The 20,514-nt window shown below is 39.7% G+C and overlaps 2 protein-coding genes across 3 annotated transcripts in view; both read right to left on the bottom strand.

Moving 5' to 3' along the window:
• Window positions 1-1,073, bottom strand: part of RSPH3 (radial spoke head 3) — a 35,349-nt gene extending 34,276 nt beyond the window's left edge. The window contains exons 1-2 of the mRNA XM_087719132.1: window positions 952-1,073; window positions 64-148 (exon numbers count right to left, since the gene is read on the bottom strand). Of these exons, the coding sequence (XP_087575258.1) occupies window positions 64-148; window positions 952-1,067 (201 nt within the window). The 5' untranslated portion in view covers window positions 1,068-1,073. The remainder of the gene's footprint in view (window positions 1-63; window positions 149-951) is intronic.
• Window positions 1,074-7,980: 6,907 nt separating this feature from the next.
• TAGAP (T cell activation RhoGTPase activating protein) lies at window positions 7,981-18,287 on the bottom strand. Of its 2 annotated transcripts, XM_014057287.2 has the most exons (10): window positions 18,164-18,287; window positions 17,466-17,550; window positions 17,306-17,359; window positions 16,142-16,208; window positions 14,841-15,010; window positions 14,140-14,301; window positions 13,533-13,642; window positions 11,626-11,821; window positions 10,099-10,204; window positions 7,981-9,426 (listed from the first exon to the last, which is right to left on the bottom strand). In XM_014057287.2, the coding sequence occupies exons 2-10, from the start codon at window positions 17,490-17,492 to the stop codon at window positions 8,153-8,155; spliced, it is 2,166 nt and encodes a 721-aa protein (XP_013912762.2). In that variant the 5' UTR covers window positions 17,493-17,550; window positions 18,164-18,287; the 3' UTR covers window positions 7,981-8,152. The 2 variants fall into 2 exon arrangements, with proteins under 2 accessions (XP_013912762.2, XP_087575257.1); XM_087719131.1 differs by lacking the exon at window positions 18,164-18,287 and having other exon boundaries at window positions 17,466-17,590.
• Window positions 18,288-20,514: the final 2,227 nt, after the last annotated feature.

Genomic DNA, 20,514 nt, shown 5'->3' with positions numbered 1-20,514 from the left:
AATAACATTCCAGCATTCCTATAATTAAGAGAGATAAAAATATTTATAAGAAAAGGAACCTACCCAGGGTAACATCTGCATAGCATATGTGTTTCCTCGAACCACTCTACGATCATACATGAGGTTCCCATAGTTATTTGGCTCTTCTCTGTAATCCATAAAATTAAGAAGGAAATATATCAATGTCTCAAAAATACTGCCAATAAGGGATTTATGAAAGAGGCACAAAAATATAGAAATTTGATTCCATAAATATTATCAGGCTGTGTGATAAAGCTAAATGCTCTTATGAAATAGGGGGCATTTAACAATGTGGGATGTAGATGGACTTTGTATCTATTCAGTTTTAGATTGCCTACTTTGACTGTATCTCTTCCTGATCTCAGATGGCAGCTTTCTCCACATCTGGTTACTAGTACCTGATATTTTCAGAAAAAACAGAGATGGAAGAATGATTTTGTGAAGCAGCTGCTCTAAACTTAGTTTGGTATCTCCTATGGAAATGAATTATACTTTGGGTTTTAGTGATGGTGGTCTTTCCAAATAAAAAGATTATACTGGCACAACTCAATAGAATTATTAAACTGAGCAACTTTGCACTCTTTGGGCAGTGAGGTTTATGACTGTGGGGGTAAAAACACAAATTGGTCTTGCTAGCAGCGGAAAAGGTACAGACACTTTCTATGTCAGGGTTCCAAGTAATACATCACAATTCAATAAGAACTCTGAGGCAAACAAGTTCCTCAAAGAACATTCTTTATTAGGACATTTTATATACAGATGTTTAACAGGATAGATTTAATGCTCATTTGAATGCAGGGCTTGAGTTTGAAAACTCTAATTGGCAAGGTAGAAAAGAATATAGTGGTGAAGGCTTGATCAGCCTGAGTCAGATTCATAATTGGGTTAGATGTTGAGTCCAAGACTGTAAAGTTAAGTGTCATTACTCACTGTACATTGTTTATGTAGTGTTCTTGATACCGCTTTCTGTTGGGTACCACTCGGGGATGGCTGCTGTAAGTGTAGGTTTCTGTAGAAGCTCTTGCATCCTCCTGGTTGAGAACCATTGAGGTCGTGCTGGATCTAAGCTACCATGGGTTCCAAGAGAGATTACAAAGACTTAGTGGAATTGTGGAACAATCCACCCTGCCTACTGTTGTTATGCAATGCAAATTCCAACCTTAACAACAGTTGTTAAGGTAAACTGGGAGTAGGGTTGATTCACTGGAGTAGGGTTGATTCACTGGAATTATTTGAATGTTCCCAACATATATGCTCTCCTGCATAAAAAAAGCCAGAAGATATTCTATTCCAAAAGGATTTCACTTGATTTAGTCAGGTTGAGGTGCTTGTGGAATTCACATCATGTCTTATGTAGCACCAAGGAATTATGATTTGCATCTAAACTAAGCTTCTAGGAATAGAAAATCACCTTTCATTTAGGGATAGCAGAGAATTGGACATTGACTGAATCCTGATAATGGAAGGGGAGCCAATTGAGAAAGTGTCCAAACTTGCTAGATTTTTTCTAGGTAGGAGAACAATCTCAGATAATATTCCCAGCACCTCATAAAATGATGTGGTTATTATAGCACAGTGATGGCTAACCATTATGTTGCTGTGTGCTGAAAATGCGCAAATGTGCATGCAGATCCATAAAGCAAGGCTTGCATGACTCCCCATATGCTCCTCCCCCTGCGCACATGTGCGCAACCCCTGCATGTGCCCCACTCCCATGCATGCATGACTCCACTCTGCTCCCCCACTAACCCTGCATGCGTGCATGACCCCCCCAGAATGCACCCTGCCCCTCCATACATAAGCGTGCGACCCTGCACATATGTGGATATACCTGTGCACTCCCCTGTTCTCCCCCATCCCCCCATGCATGCATGTGTGCCCTTGTGCTCCCCCTGCCCCATGCTCACACATGAGTCTCCCGCATGGGCCCCACTCCCTGCGTATGTGCGACAGAGACCCGAAACCAGCTGGAGGTACATGCACTTGCGTGGTGAAGCTCACGTGCTCACAGAGAGGGCTCTGCGAGTCACCTGTGGCCCACATGCCATAGGTTCACCATCACAGTTATAGCAGTAGTATGATTCTTGTCATCTCCACCTTCCTTTTGTCTTTCAAAATCTTCAGATATTCTACTTAGATTTCTGATTTTTTTTTACCATAAAGTGCTGGAATGTTTCGTAAGACACTCATTTTAAAGATCTGCTGTTTTTAATCTTTTTAGTTTTTAATGCTGTTTAGAGCTGTTTTTTTAATGAACAAGCCTGCTTTGATCACACCAACTAAGTAGAATGGACAAGGAAAAAAATGAGATTATGCTATTGGTTGCCTATAGATGATTGTTGGTGTCATAGTCACGTGCCTTGAACTACTAGCTCTAGATTGCAAGATACTGAGAAGCAAACCACAGCTATTGCAGCTATTGCATTAAAACTGTCACTACATTTGCAAAACAGACGCAGAAAAATAAGGACTGAGTGATTAACAAGAAAATCAGATTAATGTGCAAAGCTTATCAATGATAAACGTGAAATGAAAGCTCCCATTTTAACTGGGAAGAAAAGTGATGTCATTTTTATTAAGATGCAATTTCCTTTAAACTAGAGATGGGGAAATCTATGAGCCAAAATGGAGATAGCCCTTGGGAGAACACAAGTGAGAGTGGAAGAGATTGAACAATAATGATAGAAATGGAGAGTAAAGAAGAGAAATGCCCCTTTGCAATTAATCCGTTCAAATCCTCTTTTTTTGGGGGGGGGAAGGACCAGAAAGATAAAATGGGCAATTAAATAAAAGAAGGATGAGTTGGAGAAGAAGACCGCCACAAGTAAATTATTCAAAACTACTGGTCAGGAAAGAAAATGCTGATGAGGGAGAAGAAGTAGAAATAGAGAAAATGGGGTTTAAGGATTATGAAAAAAAGAGAGAACAGGGTTAGAAGAAAGGAAAGGAAACAGAAGGAGTGGGAGAAAGGAAAAGTGATATCTTTATTTATCTTTGGCTATAGTCTTGGTCACCAATGCTGTGCTGTCTCTTGACAATAGATCCCTCAAAGCATTCAACTCTCAACCACAAGAATAATAAAAGTATTTACCACAGCTTCTATCCAGCCTTCTCTTTATGTGTACCTGCAAAGGCATCAGGGATGGGTTCTGACAGCCCCTACCGCTGGTTTTCTTGCTGTGCACGTGCGCAGTGCAAATAAAATAAAATTGTTCTGTGCATGCACAGAACTGAAAAACAACATGGGGGAATTGGTTTGGGGGCATGGCAGGCCTGGGTCACTGCCGGTTCCAGTGACCCAGGCTGCCAAACCACTAATGGTTTGGCGAAACAGGTCTGAACCGGTAAGAACGTACCACTGAAAGGCATCCTAGAATGGGTAGGACTTCAAATTCTCTCTGTATTTTTGATGGGGGAGGGGAAGTAATAGGGCAAAAGAGGGAGAAATTTAAGGGAACTTCCATCCATTTCAGCTTCCACTTCTCTAAAATGGTATTCCATCCCTGCCTATTTTTGATCCTTTGGTAGCACAGTGTGATGGATCCTTCAATCCATTGAAATTTGTGTCCTTGCAAACGCTGAAAGAGCCCTGCATGCTGTGGTGGGGAGTGGCTATGGTGCTGCATCTTGAAGACTTCAGGCAGGATTTTCTGCCATCCGTATCTTCAGCAATACAACCGGTGACTAGAGAGCGCTAAGGGGACACCAAAGGCTAAGAGATAGTGCTTAGCCCCAATATGTCACGTGACACCGCTGTGATGATGTGAGTTTGATTGGTGCCCCTGATGTACTTCCTCCTTTTTTCAGTTGGTGTTATTCTGATCAGAAAATGGTGCAACTAATAGCATATTGTTGTAGAGGACAACTTTAATTTATTCACAGAAACAAAAAAAATCAGAATTGATTGTACCCAACCTGATAGGAATTGTGAGTCATATCATTGCAACTTTAACTGTTTACCTTAAGCCTCAAAAAAACATGGGGAAAGTCTCGAGATCTGTGAATAGATGGAAGCACTGAGTCATTTTCCTAGAATATAATGGTTGTCATACAGTCACAACAAAATAAGCAAATTAAATATCCTCTGATGAACCTAGCAACTTACATCAAAGATGGGAATAGAAATGGCCTGGTAAATAGAAACCGTCTTGTTCTCTGACACTTTAGGAACATAGATTAAGAACATCTAGATTTTAATCTTAATAGGATTAACTCAAATCCTTGTTGAGAGATAAGTACTGATTGTGAATTCAGAAAACCCCCACCAGCAATAGAAAACAATCTGACTTTGATTTTTAGTTTCCATGTTAATGATTTCCTTTGTACGGAACATAAACAGATGTGACTTCCAATACCAATTCTTCTACATGTTTTTAAATGAAACTCTGTGTGTATTTAAATGAAACGGTGTATATTTTCCGTAACCTTGTTAATAAATACATGTAATATTTTAGTCCTGTATGTGGGAAAAGAATCAAATGTACTGTATTAACTAACCATATCAGATCCACCTGATTATCAGCTAAGTTCATACAAAGCACTCGTCCCCAAATAACCTGTTCTCGGATTTGATTAGTTTAGCATTCAGTTCAAATTCAACCTAAGAGTAGAGTCAAGCCAGATTCCATGGATGCAGATTCTAGGTGCTAATGCTTCTCATCAGTTTGGGGCCAATTACACCTTTCTGACTTTCTGATGTCTTCAAGAACTCCAGTAAAGTCCAATAAAGTCCATGCACATAGCTGATCTTTGGAGAGCTATGTTTCCTCCAGAACTATTCACTTTTGTTTGTTCACCAAGGACGATTGAACATAAAGGGCCTTGTGAGGTTTCCACCACTGGCCCTGTGGAAATGTTGATCCTGGGAATGTGGGAAGATGTGCAAGAGTTTTATGCAAGCTGTATCTAGACTTGCCAGTTGGCTCATATCATTCAACTGAAAACATGAAGAACAAGAAGAACAATACCTCTTTCTCCTTTTGAAAATATTAACTTTTGTGTTCTTAAGCATGCATGTAAAATTATCTAGTGGTCACAGAGTCTGTGATCAAGCAGCCACCTCAGCTAAAATCCTCATGGTTCATCATAAGCAGGACTGGAGTTGCTGGCTGGGGTAGGGGGGATGGAACAGAATCCATCGCATTAATGTCAGGGCTAAATAATTTATATGGCTGTTTGTGGGACAGATCAGGAAAGTAAGGAGCTTAGGAGGTCACAGACCCATTACTGTCACCCAACCTTCTTCAGGCAGGTCCGTAATAGGCCCTGTTTTGTTCCCAATATTTCTGCCATTATTGGGGAAAACCACTGGGAACATGCATATGATGTTCTGTTACATACACCTTTGCGGTGGAACAGGTCTTCTGCTTCATCTGGCTCATCATTTGCTATTCTAGCAAGTAGAATTGTTTCTAGGAGTCAATGCAGACATTTATTGGGAAAAGACCAACTTTAGATTTTTCAAAATAACCAGAGTGCTGGAAATACTATATGCAGGATGTTAGATCACAGAGATACCTCAATTTATCTCTATTTTGCTTTTCAGAGAAACATCCCTGAATATACAGGCTGGTCATGTAACAATGTGGTTCCGAGCGAAATTTTAGGGGACTGTTTAAAAGAAGCTACCTGACTATTCCTGGGATATTAATTGCCTTGGCCTTCTTCTATATACTACTGCAACGTGCTCTACATGGGGCAGCCCCTGAAGAGCATTCGGAGACTTCAGCTTGTCCAGAATGCAGCCGCGTGAGCGATCATGGGTGCACCTCGGTACACCCACATTACACCTATCCTCCGTGAGCTGCACTGGCTGCCTATTGGTCTTCGGATATGCTTCAAGGTGCTAGTTGTCACTTATAAAGCCCTTCATGGTATTGGACCTGGGTACTTGAGAGACCACCTGCTGCCAATTACCTCCAACAGACCGATTAGATCCCACAGATTAGGCCTCCTCCAAATTCCATCCACTGGCCAATGCCGATTGGCTACCACCCGGAGGAGGGCCTTCTCTGTGGCTGCTCCAGCCCTCTGGAACGAGCTCCCCATGGAGATTCAGACCCTCACCACCCTCCAGGCTTTCCACAAAGTGCTTAAAACCTGGCTTTTCCGACAGGCCTGGGGCTGATGAGATCCTGTCCCCGCTCGAATTGTGTGGCTGTTGATTGTTTTTAAATTGTGGTGTTGTTTGTCCGTTGTCTTTTTTTCCTGTTGTATCCCCCCCCCCTTACTTGGTTTGTGAGCCGCCCTGAGTCCCTCTGGGAATAGGGTGGCATAGAAATACAATCAAATCAAATCAAATCAATCAAATCAAATCAATACAGAGAATAACAGAATTGGAAGCGACGTTGGTGGTCTTCTAGTCCAACCTCTTGCCCAGGCAAGAAACTCTATATCATTTCTGACAAATGGCTATCCAATCTCTTCTTAAAAACCTCCAATGTCGGAACATTCACAACTTCTGGAGGCAAGTTGTTCCACTGATTAATTGTTCTAACTGTCAGGAAATTTCTCCTTAATTCTAAGTTGCTTCTCCCCTTGATTTGTTTCCACCCATTGCTTCTTTTTCTACCCTCAGGTGCTTTGGAGACTAGCCTGACTCCTCTTCTTTGTGGCAGCCCCTGAGATATTGGAACACTGCTATCATGTCTCCCCTAGTCCTTCTTTTCATCAAACTAGACATACCCAGTTCCTGCAACCGTTCTTCATATGTTTTAGTCTCCAGTTCCCTAATCATCTTTGTTGCTCTTCTCTGCACTATTTCTAGAGTTTCAACATCTTTTTTACATTGCGGCGACCAAAACTGAATGCAGTATTCCAATTGTGCCCTTACCAAGACATTATAAAGTAGTATTAACACTTCACGTGATCTTGATTCTATCCCTCTGTTTATGCAGCCTAGAATTGTGTTGGCTTTTTTGGCAGCTGCTGCACACTCATATACTTCAAGTTAATATTTGTAAATAAAGCAACATTGATATTAAGAGTGTCAGTGGCTGAAATTATATAGCATACTAAGTATTTATTTTAATACCTTTTTCTTGAATAAACCATAGTGCTGGATTTGGATATTCTACTAAACCATAATCCCTGGTTAGTGTTTGGGTTCACATACTACATTGAAGCCAGACAAATAAACAACATTATGGCATTATGCAATGAGCAATTTTTATAGTATTTTGATGAATCATAATAAGGTTTAGGTTTAAGTTTAGGTTTCGTTTTATTTATAAACATATGTTATGTTCAGCTCCTGGAATTATGGGGAAACATGAAGCTACACAATGTTGATCTGCATGAATATTCTGTCGGGATTTCTTCAATTTAGCATTTTCCAGATGAATTACAACGGCATCTTTCTGATGTCTCAGACTACACAACTGAGATTTGCCATTTCAGCACATCTAAAGCGCATAAAGTTGGGGAAGACTAAAATAATTTAGAAAGGCTTTCAGATACATTCAGACTCTTTCTCTCATGCTCACCCTGGTCCAAGTGTGATATGTTCCAGAAGGAAACTTACATTACTAGAACTTTCAGGGATAGTATCATGAAACAGAAACCTCGCTGTTTCTACTGCAAGAACCATTTCATAACAATGAGGTTTAGTTCAGTTGGAAATCATTTCCAAATAGGAAGTGGTGGGGGAAGAAACTGTATCACTTGAGAAATCCAAAACCAGACAGAGCAGCAGATCCAAGTCTGTTGCAAAGTGCACGTTTGCTTGGTCATATGACAGAGATTGGCTCAAGAGCTCTACAGCATTTCCCCTTATCTTCTGCTTCTCCATTTCTTTTATATTGGATCCTTGTCTAGACTACTTTCAGAAAAAGGAGAAACCACTAATGCGGGGGTTTACTATAAGAACAAAGTGGATAAAGCTGCTCGACCTATTGTATGGGTTTTGAAATGTGCTTTTAACATTCAAGGGAATAGACAAGCCCAGATTAGGACATAATTATTTTGTACAAAATGGTCCGAAGAGCAAAACGCAACACCCTGGATACTAGACAAAATACAATTTTATGGAAAATTGGATTTATATCTGTTTAGGCAATAAAGTTTGGCAAAAGTCTTGCTTCCATGCCTGGCATAGAATGTATACATTTGTACTGAAATGAGAAAATTAAGTTTAAACATAGGATTCTTTTGCACATTGTAAGTGCTCAAAAGTTATCTGATTGTTCTGTAGCGTCATATATTCTTGCTTGTTCTTTTGATATGACCCAGACATGGTCCTGAGGCGGTACACTTGAGGGGTCAAAGGCAAATTTGCCCGTGAATGTATTCCAATAACAAAATCCACAACTGGTTTTTTGTCCTGGGAGTCATTGATCAAAGAGGATCTGTCATTAAAAAGGTTCTCATTTGCTTTGTTTGTTATCTCTTTCTTGAGCCCTGGACATCCAGATGCAGGATCATGCGGAACCTTGGGGGGCCTCAGAGGATGAGCTCTTAAACTGTTGCGTGATGGAAATCTAACAGAAGAAAAGTGTTTGGTTGCCTCTTCATAGGAAGGAGGCCTTCTAGGTTTATTTTGATCTACAAGTCGAAAAACTTCAACTGCCGACATAAAACAGGACCTCAGTGGACAGCCTGAGGGTTCTGGACTGGGAACAGTCTCATGAGTTGCTTGAGCAAACTGACAGGAAAGTGCTCTTTCTTTTCTGGAGCCCTTTTTGAAACTGCCTTTTTGAAAGCAACCCCTGCCTTGACTTTCTGTTTTGGCCAGCAGCATCTTGCGGGGTGGCACAGAAAACGACATGGCGTGCTTCTTGAGCTCTGAGACAGCTTGGTCACTTCCATTTGAAAGTTTGGCAGAGAAGGACTGCGGCCGAGTTAAGATGTTGTTCTTGAAGATGGCAGGTGATGGGAGTGGTGAACTAGTGAATACAGAAGAGTCTGAGATAGAGGAAGCACTGTCTAGTGAACTGGAAGAAGATGTGCTGAGTAAGGAATCACTTGATAATTCTGTGGGGAAGTTGGCTTTGATTCTGAGATCTGACGGCTTTTTGTTCCTGTAGCGCCCGGAAGGATGGGATTCTTCAACTGTCTGCATTCCCATTCTCAGCTCTCTATTCTTCAGTCCCAATTCCTTCTGCCGAATAAAATTCTCCTCACTTTTGGAAAGTTTTGGAAGTTTCACACAGCTTTTCCGGCAATTCTTGGAAGACTGTAAGTCTGGTTCTGAGGATCTCCTCTCAAGTTTCTTCATTGTTGTTTTAAAATGAGTCAGGGAGAAGGCAGAAGGGATCTGGGTTCGCGGATGTTTGGGATACAATTCTGTACTGCTTGGTCTGCTGATGTGGGATAAACCCCTGGATTGAAGGTCACTGAGACTGCATTCCCCTTCAAGGTCTGTGCTGTCATAAGCAGAATCACGATGCTGGTCTGGTGATGACGTGTCTGGAGGAAGGAAAGGAAATGTTGAGACTAATGTTGGACAGATCAGCATTAGAAATACGTCTGTCTCCACTAACTGCTACAAAGTAATTATAGTAAAGTAGTAAAGTATAAAATTAAAGTAATTGTAGCAATTGAGGAATAAAGCCTTCCTGCCCAACATAGTGAATAGGATATTTAAAAAAATATTTTAAGGGTACAAAATCTAGGCAAGGGATCAAATTACATAGAAATAATAAAACTTAACTGAACAGTCCCTGAAAAGAAAAATGATCAAAAAAAGAGAAACAAAAATATTTGAACTATATTTATATTAAACTTAGACATAGTCACCGGTTTATCAAAAATATCATATAATGCTATATTATAATTTGATATTCACAAACTGAGCCCAGTCTCTCTGATAAATCCTCCCAAAACTTTACACATATTATTTCTGTTTCTCTACCCTGGTTTGAAAGGAACCTCAATGATAGGTGACTGTCTTGTCAAACTTTAAGAGACACTGTGGTTAACATTTAGAAATAGTTTACTGTCATTACCAGTTGGTTATTTTTTGCCACTTCCTTAGCAACTAGAATCAAACATTGGTAAACAGTACTTTCATTCAGAGAAAAATGATTAGCCAGACTCTGTTTTAAACATATACTTCACAGACATGCAAAATCAGGGTACCTGTCATATCCAGGGAATTATCAGTATTCCTAGAAAACAGTGAGTAGATTTCTTCTCCAAATATATCTGAACAATTATTAATGAGGAATTCCACCAGTGTCTTCACCTATGCAAGCCAAACAAAGAACGCAAATCAGAGATTAACTTGGAGTCATTTCAACATTATTAGTAGAATCTATATATTAAGAACTATATATTAAGAATATTTTGATAGGAGATCCACATGGAAATTCCAGCCTTGAAGGGTACAAGCAGGAAAACAACATGCAGAATTCTTGTCTTTTAAATCCTGCCTTGCTTTCCAGTAAGAATAAATTACTTCTGAGATAGCAACCCCCCCCCCCCATTGTTTGTTTGTTAATGTTGGCCTGTTAATCTCTTCATTTGAACCTATGGAAGCTTATTTTCCCTGGGAATAACTTTGCAATTGTGTTGATGTGCCTTTAGCTGGTTGCATAATTCCCAAAGCTTATGTCCTGATGCTAGAACTAGCTTCTTCCACTGAACCACAATTGCAAGACTTTTAATGATCGCATGTTTTAAAAACCAATGAAGAAAGCTACACTTTCCAGTCAAGAGGATCTGAACTCTGTACTTAAACTGTTGGGGAGTTTCTTAACCAGCTAACCAGAAGATAATTATACATTGCCTATGAGTTCTTGGTTCAGGATGGAGAACTTTTGCTTTGAGTTTTGGAGTTATATTTTCTTGACAGCAATTTATGTTTGGGGTAAGCAGGCTTAAAGCCCTCAGTGATGTAACCTGGACTATCTTCTTTTTCCCCATAAGATCCTTTACTTTCTCTTCTTCTTCTCCTCCAGTCTTATACAACATAAGGTTGGATGAAGATCTTGAACACAATCTGACTCTAGAGTGATACCCAATTCCATTTGTTGGAGTGGTTGCCTTTGAGGTACTCCCTTTAACCCAGATAAAGCATGATCCTCTGTCTTAATGCTTGTAGTTAAAAAGCCCCAAGGCAGGGTACTTTTCTGAACCCATCCATGTCGCTTCTGCAGAAATGTCTTCTGCAAAAGGAGATGCAAAAAGTCAAAGGCTAGCAAAACATCAATTTGAAGTAGCACTTTGCTGGACTTTGCTGCCTAAGAATGAGACACAGCTTCTTAATACCACATCAGAGAGGCAGTTTATTGAGGGATGAATCAGAGAAGTGCCCCTTTAAGGCTTCCCATAATTCTAGTGTGTGGGAGCTGAATTAATTAGGATGTTGCAATGCAACCACATTGGTTCCTAATCTTGGCAACTTTCAGATGTATGCACTCAAACTCTCAGAATTCTGGCTCAGAAATTCTGGGAGTTGAAGTCCACATGTCTTAAAGTTGCCAAGATTGGGAACCTCAGGTCTACATGATAGGGCCACTATTTCAAGTGTGAAACTATTTCACTGTGAGTCAGATAAATGCCAAAGGGATTCATGTTATACTGACTGGCTTCCTTGTAGCTAGAGAAAAAAAAACAATCAAAGATAAAAGACACGTGGAACAGGTGGAAAGAAACCCAAGGTACCTTATCATTTAGTTTTTTCTGGATTTCAAGTGGCAGGCTTTCGTTCCAATTTGGACTCAACATGGTTGGTCCAAAACAGATGGCGAGATTGTTGGAATCCATTTTGTTGATTTTGGAGTTTTGGCTAATGTGGTGAAGAAGAGAAAGCAAGTGTTTGAGCAAATGAAGATTTGGCTGTGGCAATTTGCTTGCAACCCTGCAAAAATGAACATATGAAAAAAAAGTTATCCTCAGATTGCAGCTTCTGTATTTTTTAATTTTTAAGTTAAACTTTGCATTCACTTATATGAGTACTAACACTTTCTCTAAAATGTGGAAGTATTGATTTAAAGTGGTTACCCAAAATTCCCATTCAAAAGTCCCAGTCAGTGAATTTATTGTGAATTTTTCTGTGTGGGAGATGGCCAGTTCCAAAATGTTAGCTAGCTAGCTAGCTAGACACAGATAGACATAAATGCCTGAGTAGACAACAAGCAGAAATTGTTTTGTCTCTTGGAAAATTATGGGGTGAAATGCTGTTAAATTTATCATTAAACATGTATAAGATATGTATAATATGAACATATGTTTATTTTCATTATGTGGTATTCCTCAGCTGGAGATATTACAAGTATTCCTTGTTTAGTGACACAGCTGGGACTGGCAATTTAGTTGTTAAAGCAAAGCAGTTGCTAAGTAGAGCCATGACTCTGCTTATGAACTTACTTCAACTTTCTTTTGCTTTACAGAACTATGAAAGCCCTAAATGTGAGGATTGGTGGCAACGTTACATTTTGATCACCATTGTAACTGCAAACAGTCTCTGAAAGAGGCTATCAGTATTCATTGGTTTCCTTCATGGGACTCTATCTCTTTCTCTCTCTCTCTCTCTCTCTCTCTCTCTCTCTCTCTCTCTCTCTCTCTGTGTGTGTGTGTGTGTATGTATGTATGTATGTATGTATGTATGTATGTATGTATGTATGTAGGAATGTATGTAGGAATGTATGCACATTTTATTCCTTGCATTGCATTCTGGCATACTTTCCAATGTGAAATGAATTGGTGGCATTGTGTTGTCATAAAGTCAGTCAGATTTGGTTATGGGATGATATTACTGCTCTCTCCCACTTATATTCTTCCAGCCTTTTTAAATGGAAAGAAGAGGAAAAAATGGCATTATTGCAAAAGCCATTTAGATTTTTTACTTTCCCCATTGCTAGTGTTTGCAGTGAGGATTCATACTTCCTCCTACAGTGATTGCTTATTATGAATAGTTCCCCAGCTTTCAATAAAGATAAATAAAAATATGGAAAATAAAAAATATGGAAACCCACACATGTCTAGTCACAAGAGAACATCTAAAATTGGAACAAAACACAAACCCTAACCACATTTTGGGGGAAAGAAATCCTATTGAATTCAATGAGAATGACAGGGAGTAAAAATTGCAGGAAATCCTTGGGTAGGCTGCACTATTAGCCAGGCTTATTTGACAGCAAGACTCATTAAAAATATGTCATTTTAAGCAGGTATAAAGTTGCACGTCAATATAGCCTTTTCCTTTCTGTCACATTTCAGAATAGATAGGAAGTGTAGTACAACTTTAACCTAAAGTCTATAGTCTTAGATATCATGTTCTCTGGCATCAATCAAATTTTCCAGAAAAAACCTTGCTTTGCTTCATTGATGAGTTTTTAGGGAGGAGGACAGAATGCAGAAAGGAATTGATAGGTCATTTCCCATTCATAATTCTCTTCCTTAGTTTTTTGTTGCATGAGTGAGATTAAAAAGGGAACCATGTAACACTTTTTGATTTCTTGAGCTTAGAGCCATCTGTCTGGAAGCATCCAGGATTTCAGAATCTGTGTCTATGTGAGTTACTTATTACAGAACAGCAAAAAGCCACTCTGGAAGAGACGTCTACTTACTCTTTCATGGCTTCAATTTTTTCTTGATGATTTATTTTTTCTAATGCTGTCATCCACTCATCGTGAAGCTCAGTCAGCAACAATTTGTGGGGAATATTTCGGAGGAAATCCTGCAAGAAACAAACTTCAGTTTGTGGGGGGCAACTGTAAGCCAACGTGCAACATGCATCCTGGAACTCTTTCAATTTGGTTCATACCAGTGGTGAAATTCATTTTTTTTTACTATCAGTTCTGTGGGCGTGGCTTGGTGGGTGTGACAGGGGAAGGATATTGCAAAATCTCCATTCCCACCCCAATCTGGAGCTAGCCACAGGTGGCATTTGCTAGTCTTCTGAACTACTCAAAATTTCTGCTACCAGTTCTCGAGAATCTGCTGAGTGTCACCCCTGGTTCATACCACAGTTTTTGGGGACTGTGTATCCCTAAGTCAGAGACAGATCATAAAAACAACAGCTCTGTCTCCTATCCTTTTCTGTCAGGAGGCTAAATACATGAGATGCAACAATAGCGGAATTTATTTCTTAACTGCACTAGTTTTAGGAATATCTCTTCCTAATATTTAAGAAACTGGGATCTACAATAAGAAACCAAATTAATAGATGTATACCTTAAAAGCCACAGCTAGCAGATAAATGGACTTTTTTTCTAAAGCAATGTTGTCTCTAGCATTTAATTCCTCTCTCAGCTCCTTGCGGGCCTTCTCATTGGCGCCTATTCGGAATATCCCTTCAGTGAATGGTCCTTTTTGGTAGAGTATTGTAAGGATATCCTAAAATGTGAACAGGAATAAAAAGAATATTACATATATTAGATCCAAACAGGGAACTGAACGCCATCATTATCCTATGCTCACTTTTTCAGTAGCATGTATTTGGCAAGACAACATTCATATACATTATTCATACATTATATATTTCCTGGGTTGGGCTCCATGCAACTGTTCCCTGTTCTTCCTTAATAATTTTTCCCCTCCCCATATTATTTTCCCTAGCCTTTAGACTCTTTCCTTTTTAGCTATCCAAGACTAAAGTAGAAATTCCTTTCTACCTGCAAAAGGCAAAATTCTAGACACAATATTATGAAACTTCAATAATACAACTCATGATTCTGTTTCACCTTAGAGAAGAGTCTGCTTGGCATAGATTTGAATTATTTTAAATAACATTTAATTGTAATTCAACTTCCTCCATATATGACTAGTAGGAGGAAGAAAATCTTCCTATTGCTTAGGTTAAGGATTATGTTACACAGCCAAAGCACAAGGCACTATTCATACATGATGGATACAATACCCTCCTGTGTATTTACCTGTATAGATTTGGGCAGTGTATCTTCAGCACCATAAACAAGTGATAAAGGAAGATCAAACAAAGGGGGTTTCAACACAGATTCTAGATGCCCCTGACTTCCTGATTCATGGGTAAATCGTCTGAACATAAATGGGAAAGATATCACATTCTTTCTTTTCCTGTGACGATCTGCTGGAAGAATAAAAGGAGTAAGAATAATGTGCAATGAATGAGTGACATCATGAAAACATCACTAGATACATGAATATAGGATTATAGAATAAATATGCAGTTATTCACATTGTTGTTAAGTGAATCTGACTTCCCCATTGTCTTAGCTTGTCAGAAGTTTACAAAAGGTAATCACATAACGCTGGAACACTGCAACCATCATAAACATGGTTTATGATGGCCAAGTATTTGAATTTTGATCACCTGACCATGGGGATGCTGCAATGGATGTAAGTATGAGGAACAGTCTTAGTCACTTTTTTCAGTGCTGTTGCAACTTTGAACAGTCACTAAATGAGCTGTTGTAAGATAAGGGCTACCTGTACTCTTTATCAGCATTCAGCAATGTTAGAAGAACAATCAGATCAATTGAATCTAAACAAATGCAGTTTGTAAAACTTAATTGATAGCAAAAGGACCATCCCAGGTGTTCTTGGTATCAGAGGTAAACATTGGTTTCTTGTCAAAAGTGATTGAGAACATTCAACGTGGTCAATATATCACTTTTGAACTGATCACAAACCTACCTAGCTTATTTAAAATGGCACTTAATTATGTTCTACTATCAAACCAGCTGTAATCTCTGTACCTCCAACTTTGTTCTTGCTGAAATAATACAGTCTGTATCACTTGCATATTTAAATTTTATGCACAATCCCCTTGTTAAGGAAATCAGCCTGTGTTTCAACCATCAGTGGTGACAATTAAATACCGGTATGTAGTTAACCTGCCATCTTATGGTTTGTCCTAGAACAGCCAATCGATCAACCAGATTGTTTATAGCTCTAGAAATTTCAGGTGTATATATATTGCCACTAGGGGGCAATTTAAAGTTATCAGTTATGATTTAAACCTGAGAACCCACCAGCCTGTGACTACTACATTAAAATGTGGCCACTTTCACTACCAGAAAAGCATAGTCAACTATCCATTTCCTTGAGCAAACAAGAGCTTGGGTCTCATTCTGTCCCTTCCTGCACCATCCAAAAGAGCAGAATAAATGCCCTTCACTTGTAGAGAACAAAGTTCAAGGTACATTGGGTTTAGTAGAATCTCACTGGTCATGTTTAAGAAGGGTTGCACACATACCAATCAGCTGACATGGCTCATCTTCATTATCACATGTCATGAAGAAGTGACGTTTTTTGAGATCCTCCTAAAATTTAACAAGTCAGTAAAAATGATCAATCCATCATGCAGCATAGAGTCAACTAAAGCTGTAATACATCACGTTGCTCAGTTCCTTAAAATAAAGAGACAAATCCCACACTCTCTTGTTTCAGGAAAGGATGCATTCAGTTGCAACACTGAATTGCACTCAACCAAACATTAAACAGAAGCAACAATAAATATGAAAACTGTCCACAGCTATCCCGTTTACTTTGGTTAAACGAATCCTTAGTGAGCTCTGCAAATAATATAGATCTAAAAACATGATAGCAAGCAAAACATGGTTGGTTTCACCATGGTTACTATTGACATCAATGGGTCTTTTATTATTCAGGACTAACTAAACTTCTATTGATGTCAATGAATTCATTCTAAATTTGAGTGAGTAATGCAGGGAAAGGTAGGTGAGAAGAAAATTAAACAGATACAGTTCAGACGGGAACTAATGTGTGATAGAGAGGATTGCAGTCAGGAATTTCCCAAGGCAAATGTGAGCTGTTTTATGTGAGCTGCTCTTTGGATGTCAGCCATACATCCAAGTAAGGCTATAAAGTGATTGCTAACCGTACTGGAAACAGGCTCACTGAAATTAATAGGTTTTTTGAAGTAACAGGTGTTTAGCATTTGGACATTATAATCCAAACCACAGCCTTTCATATTTCTACTCAACACTCTATTATGAGCACAAATCTCTGGCTTCAACTGTAGCAGGGAATGTAACACATTCATTCATGTCTAAACAGATTTCCCAAAATTTGTAATGAGTGTGGGTAGCAGTTCAGGAGTTTTCATTTTATTCAGTCTTGAAGGTGATTTGAATTTGGTAACTATAACGGTGCAAGCAAAAGATCAAGTGTACTAGTATAAAATATTGACTAGAATTACAGTGCTATTAAAAATAGCTCCCCCCCAAGCTAAAGCTTAGCAGGAATGGCTGAGCATGACTTCACAAAAGCATAGCATGTGTTGTACAATTCTGAGTGAGTTTACTCAGAAATAAGTCTCACAGAGTCCCATAAGAAGTACTCTTACAATCACAAACTCTAATACATAGAAAAGGCAAAGGGCTTTATGTGTATTTACCTCTGATGAGTGTGCATTTAAAGCCTCCATTTCTTTTGCATTTAAGGTTTTGGGCTGTAAAGTAAAACAAAGGAAAAATATAATCAGAAATCATCTAGTTTCATCAGCCCTCATTCACATCACTTCTAGAGAGAAGAATATGAAGAGAAAAGACACTCACTGCATTGCAACTGCTTAGCACCTTCATCAGTAATCAAATTGTTATAGCTTTAATGATCTTGCTTCCCTGGATTCCTCTTGTTTGCCTATTTCAGAAGACAAGAACGATATTAGCAATCTCTGCTGAAGCACACAACCGTACTTTTTTCTGTTGCAAAATTAAATTCGACACAGATAAAGCAATTTAAGGCAGAGGTGCTGACCTAAGTAAATCATTTTTTTCCTATTCATTGTTTCTGATTTCTGAAGGAAAAAAATGCCCAAAACCAAAAGGAGGCTTGACCACTCTATAGATAGCAGATCCACTCTTGCTCTGAAAAAATTTGTAACTTGTTGAAATAAACCAGAATGAACAAACCCTACAGATAGTCCTTCACAGCACAGTGTTATAGCAGCTCTGAAAAACCACTTGTTAATCACATGATAAGTTGAATGAATGTTCTACAGTTTGAAATAGCAAGGAAAGACATGAATAATTCACTAAAATAAAACAGATCATACGGTATGTGCTAAGAATTTATCAGTCAGTCAAGCCTTGTCCTGAAGTTCATTATGAACAAGCATTTTGTCAGCAATACAACATAGCTAAGCTGGTCAGGGAGTGGGGCTGAAGACGATCTGAAACTTTTTTTCTGATTCAAAAACCCCAAAGTAGAGAATTGTCCTGATCAAATCCATATGCTTATCTTACAAACTTACCAGGAAAGGGTCTCTGGCTGAGCTTTTTCACTTTAAGCGAACCGGAGAGGAGGAGAAAAGCAGCATAACCCCTTGGCAGTATCTACTGTAACTCGCTGGAGAACACTGAGGATTCAACACTCAGCCCACATGTGCCGCATTCGGAATGACTGCTGGTGGTTGTAGTTGAGGAGGCAGGTGGAAAGTCACAACGTCAGAACAACAGGAAAAAGCATCACAATCAGAGGGCAGAGCTAAGCAAAGCATTCACTGGCAGATACTTGCTACCTCATGGGTTTCCTCTTCCTTTTAGGGCAGCTGCAGCAACTGCTGTAAAAGAAAATTTCCCCCCACTTCTTACAAAAAAAAGAAAGTCCCGTGTGGCCTCTGATAGAACCGTGATGGAACAGATGAGGTGTGTCACAGGCAGAAGTTCCAAATTACAAGGACAATCGGGTGGGATGTGTGAAGAACTCTAGTGCTCCGTAGGTTGGCTTAAGGAGGCGTACGCAACTCTAAAGGGCAACTTATACGTCCAGACAGAAAATTCTTATCAGAAGAGTGTATCTTTTATGTACAATTTGTCTGAAGATATCAAATCTAACCACATGTAAACCTCAGTGGCTTTAAAAGTACAAGTTTAAGTACTCAATTAACCTTTTCAAATGTACCCATCTTGTGCACTGAGAGGTATTGACAAATACATCACATTCTTCTTCTCAAATTTATTATCTTTTTATTGTTCTGATTGAGTCTTTACTTTTGGGGGTGGCATGGTAATAAAATAGTGTTATCGTATAATGATCAGATTATTTGTTACGTTTGTTCCAGTATGTAGAGTATATGTCTAAAGATTGACTCTCTCCCCCTCTGTCCCTCTCTCTCTCCCCCTCCTTCCCTCCCTCCTTCCCTCTCTCTGTGTTTATGTGGCTGTATGTATGTAAAAAATATGTAGGACCAATTGTTACATACTGTATGTGATTTTCCAGAATATCTTTTGTCCTCAGAAGATTTGGGCATCACAGACTTGAATATTTTAGCTATGCATCCTTAAAGTAAATATTAAAAATTTCCCCAAGTGTTCCACATATAGATCTACTGTCCTATTATGCAAAGCGACCAGATCAATGTTTTAAAAAAGAAATGCCAGATTAGGAAATGGCCCCTATTTAAGTCCCATAAAGAGTAACAGAAATCCACCAAGATAGTGGAGCAGCTGGTTGGAGGCAGAAGGCACGGGGGGGGGGGGGGGGCTGTTGGGTTGGGATGGTGGTGGGGAGATAAAAATGCTCACTGGCCTGAAAGGAACAATGGGCTCCTTGCAGCTGCTGAGGTGGGTATGCATTTTGTTTAGACATGGGAGTCGCTCAACTGATTTTGCATCTCACAGTGACAGATGGCTCATACAGAGAGGCTTGAAGCTCTCCTTCAGCTGCTCAAAGGTTGGGATTCTCTCTGTCTGAAGACCAAGAGAACTTTAGAAGCTACTGAGCAGGGTGTGGGGGCTGGGGGGGGGGCAGGAGTGCCTCATAGGCTTGACATAGTTCTTAGTGAACTAGGCAACCTAATTCCAGAGATATGAAGAAAAAGGACATAATGAAGCAGCCTCTTAGTGTGTCCCCAGTTTCTATATTAAGAAAGGAATCTTTTTTTTTCTTTTTTCTTCCAGGCTAATTTATTTGCACAAATGGGATGTAACTTTGGATGTTCACCAAGAAAACCTCTTGGTATCTGTTCAGAATACACACACACACACACACACACACACACACACACACACACACACACACACGATAACACACTGTCTTGTTATTTCTTGATAGGTTAAGGATTAATCATGCCTGACCCTGTTTTGTTTCTAAGGTTAGCCAGATACTATCTGTTGAATACTAGCGCGGGAAATACAAGCGCGGGAATAAGAACTCCTTTTCTGATTGGTTCCCGGGCGGAGCCGGTTCAATCCTCGCCCTGATAGGTCGAGCTACTCGACGCCCATTGGCTCCTCGTTCAAACCCGGGGGTATAAATGTCTGGCGCGAACCACGCCACGTTGAATCGTAGTTACTCTGTTCACAATAAAGGTTGCTGTTTTGCATACCCGCTTGTCGCGTCCTTCCCTTCGCTCCAAGATGTAAAACTGGCGACGAGGGTGGGATCCCGATTCCCGCGACCACGGAGAAGAACAAGCCAGCTGCCACCGCGTCTGAACCAGCGCGAACGCTACCCTCAGGCTGAGAACTCCGGCAGCGAACGCAAAAATTTCTCCGCCCTCTTCCTCTCTCTCTCTGGCTCCACACCACGATGGCATCATCGCTTCCTCCTTTCGCGCCATTCGGAGCCGCCGGAGAATCATGGGACGGCTTCATGGAGCGT

This window comes from Thamnophis sirtalis, unplaced genomic scaffold (assembly GCF_051295495.1).
Source record: "Thamnophis sirtalis isolate CommonGarterSnake01/CBP01778 unplaced genomic scaffold, rThaSir2_p1.2 scaffold_6, whole genome shotgun sequence".
NCBI classification, from domain to species: domain Eukaryota; kingdom Metazoa; phylum Chordata; class Lepidosauria; order Squamata; family Natricidae; genus Thamnophis; species Thamnophis sirtalis.
Note: the sequence above shows the minus strand (reverse complement) of the source record. Positions and strands in the feature narration are given on the sequence as shown.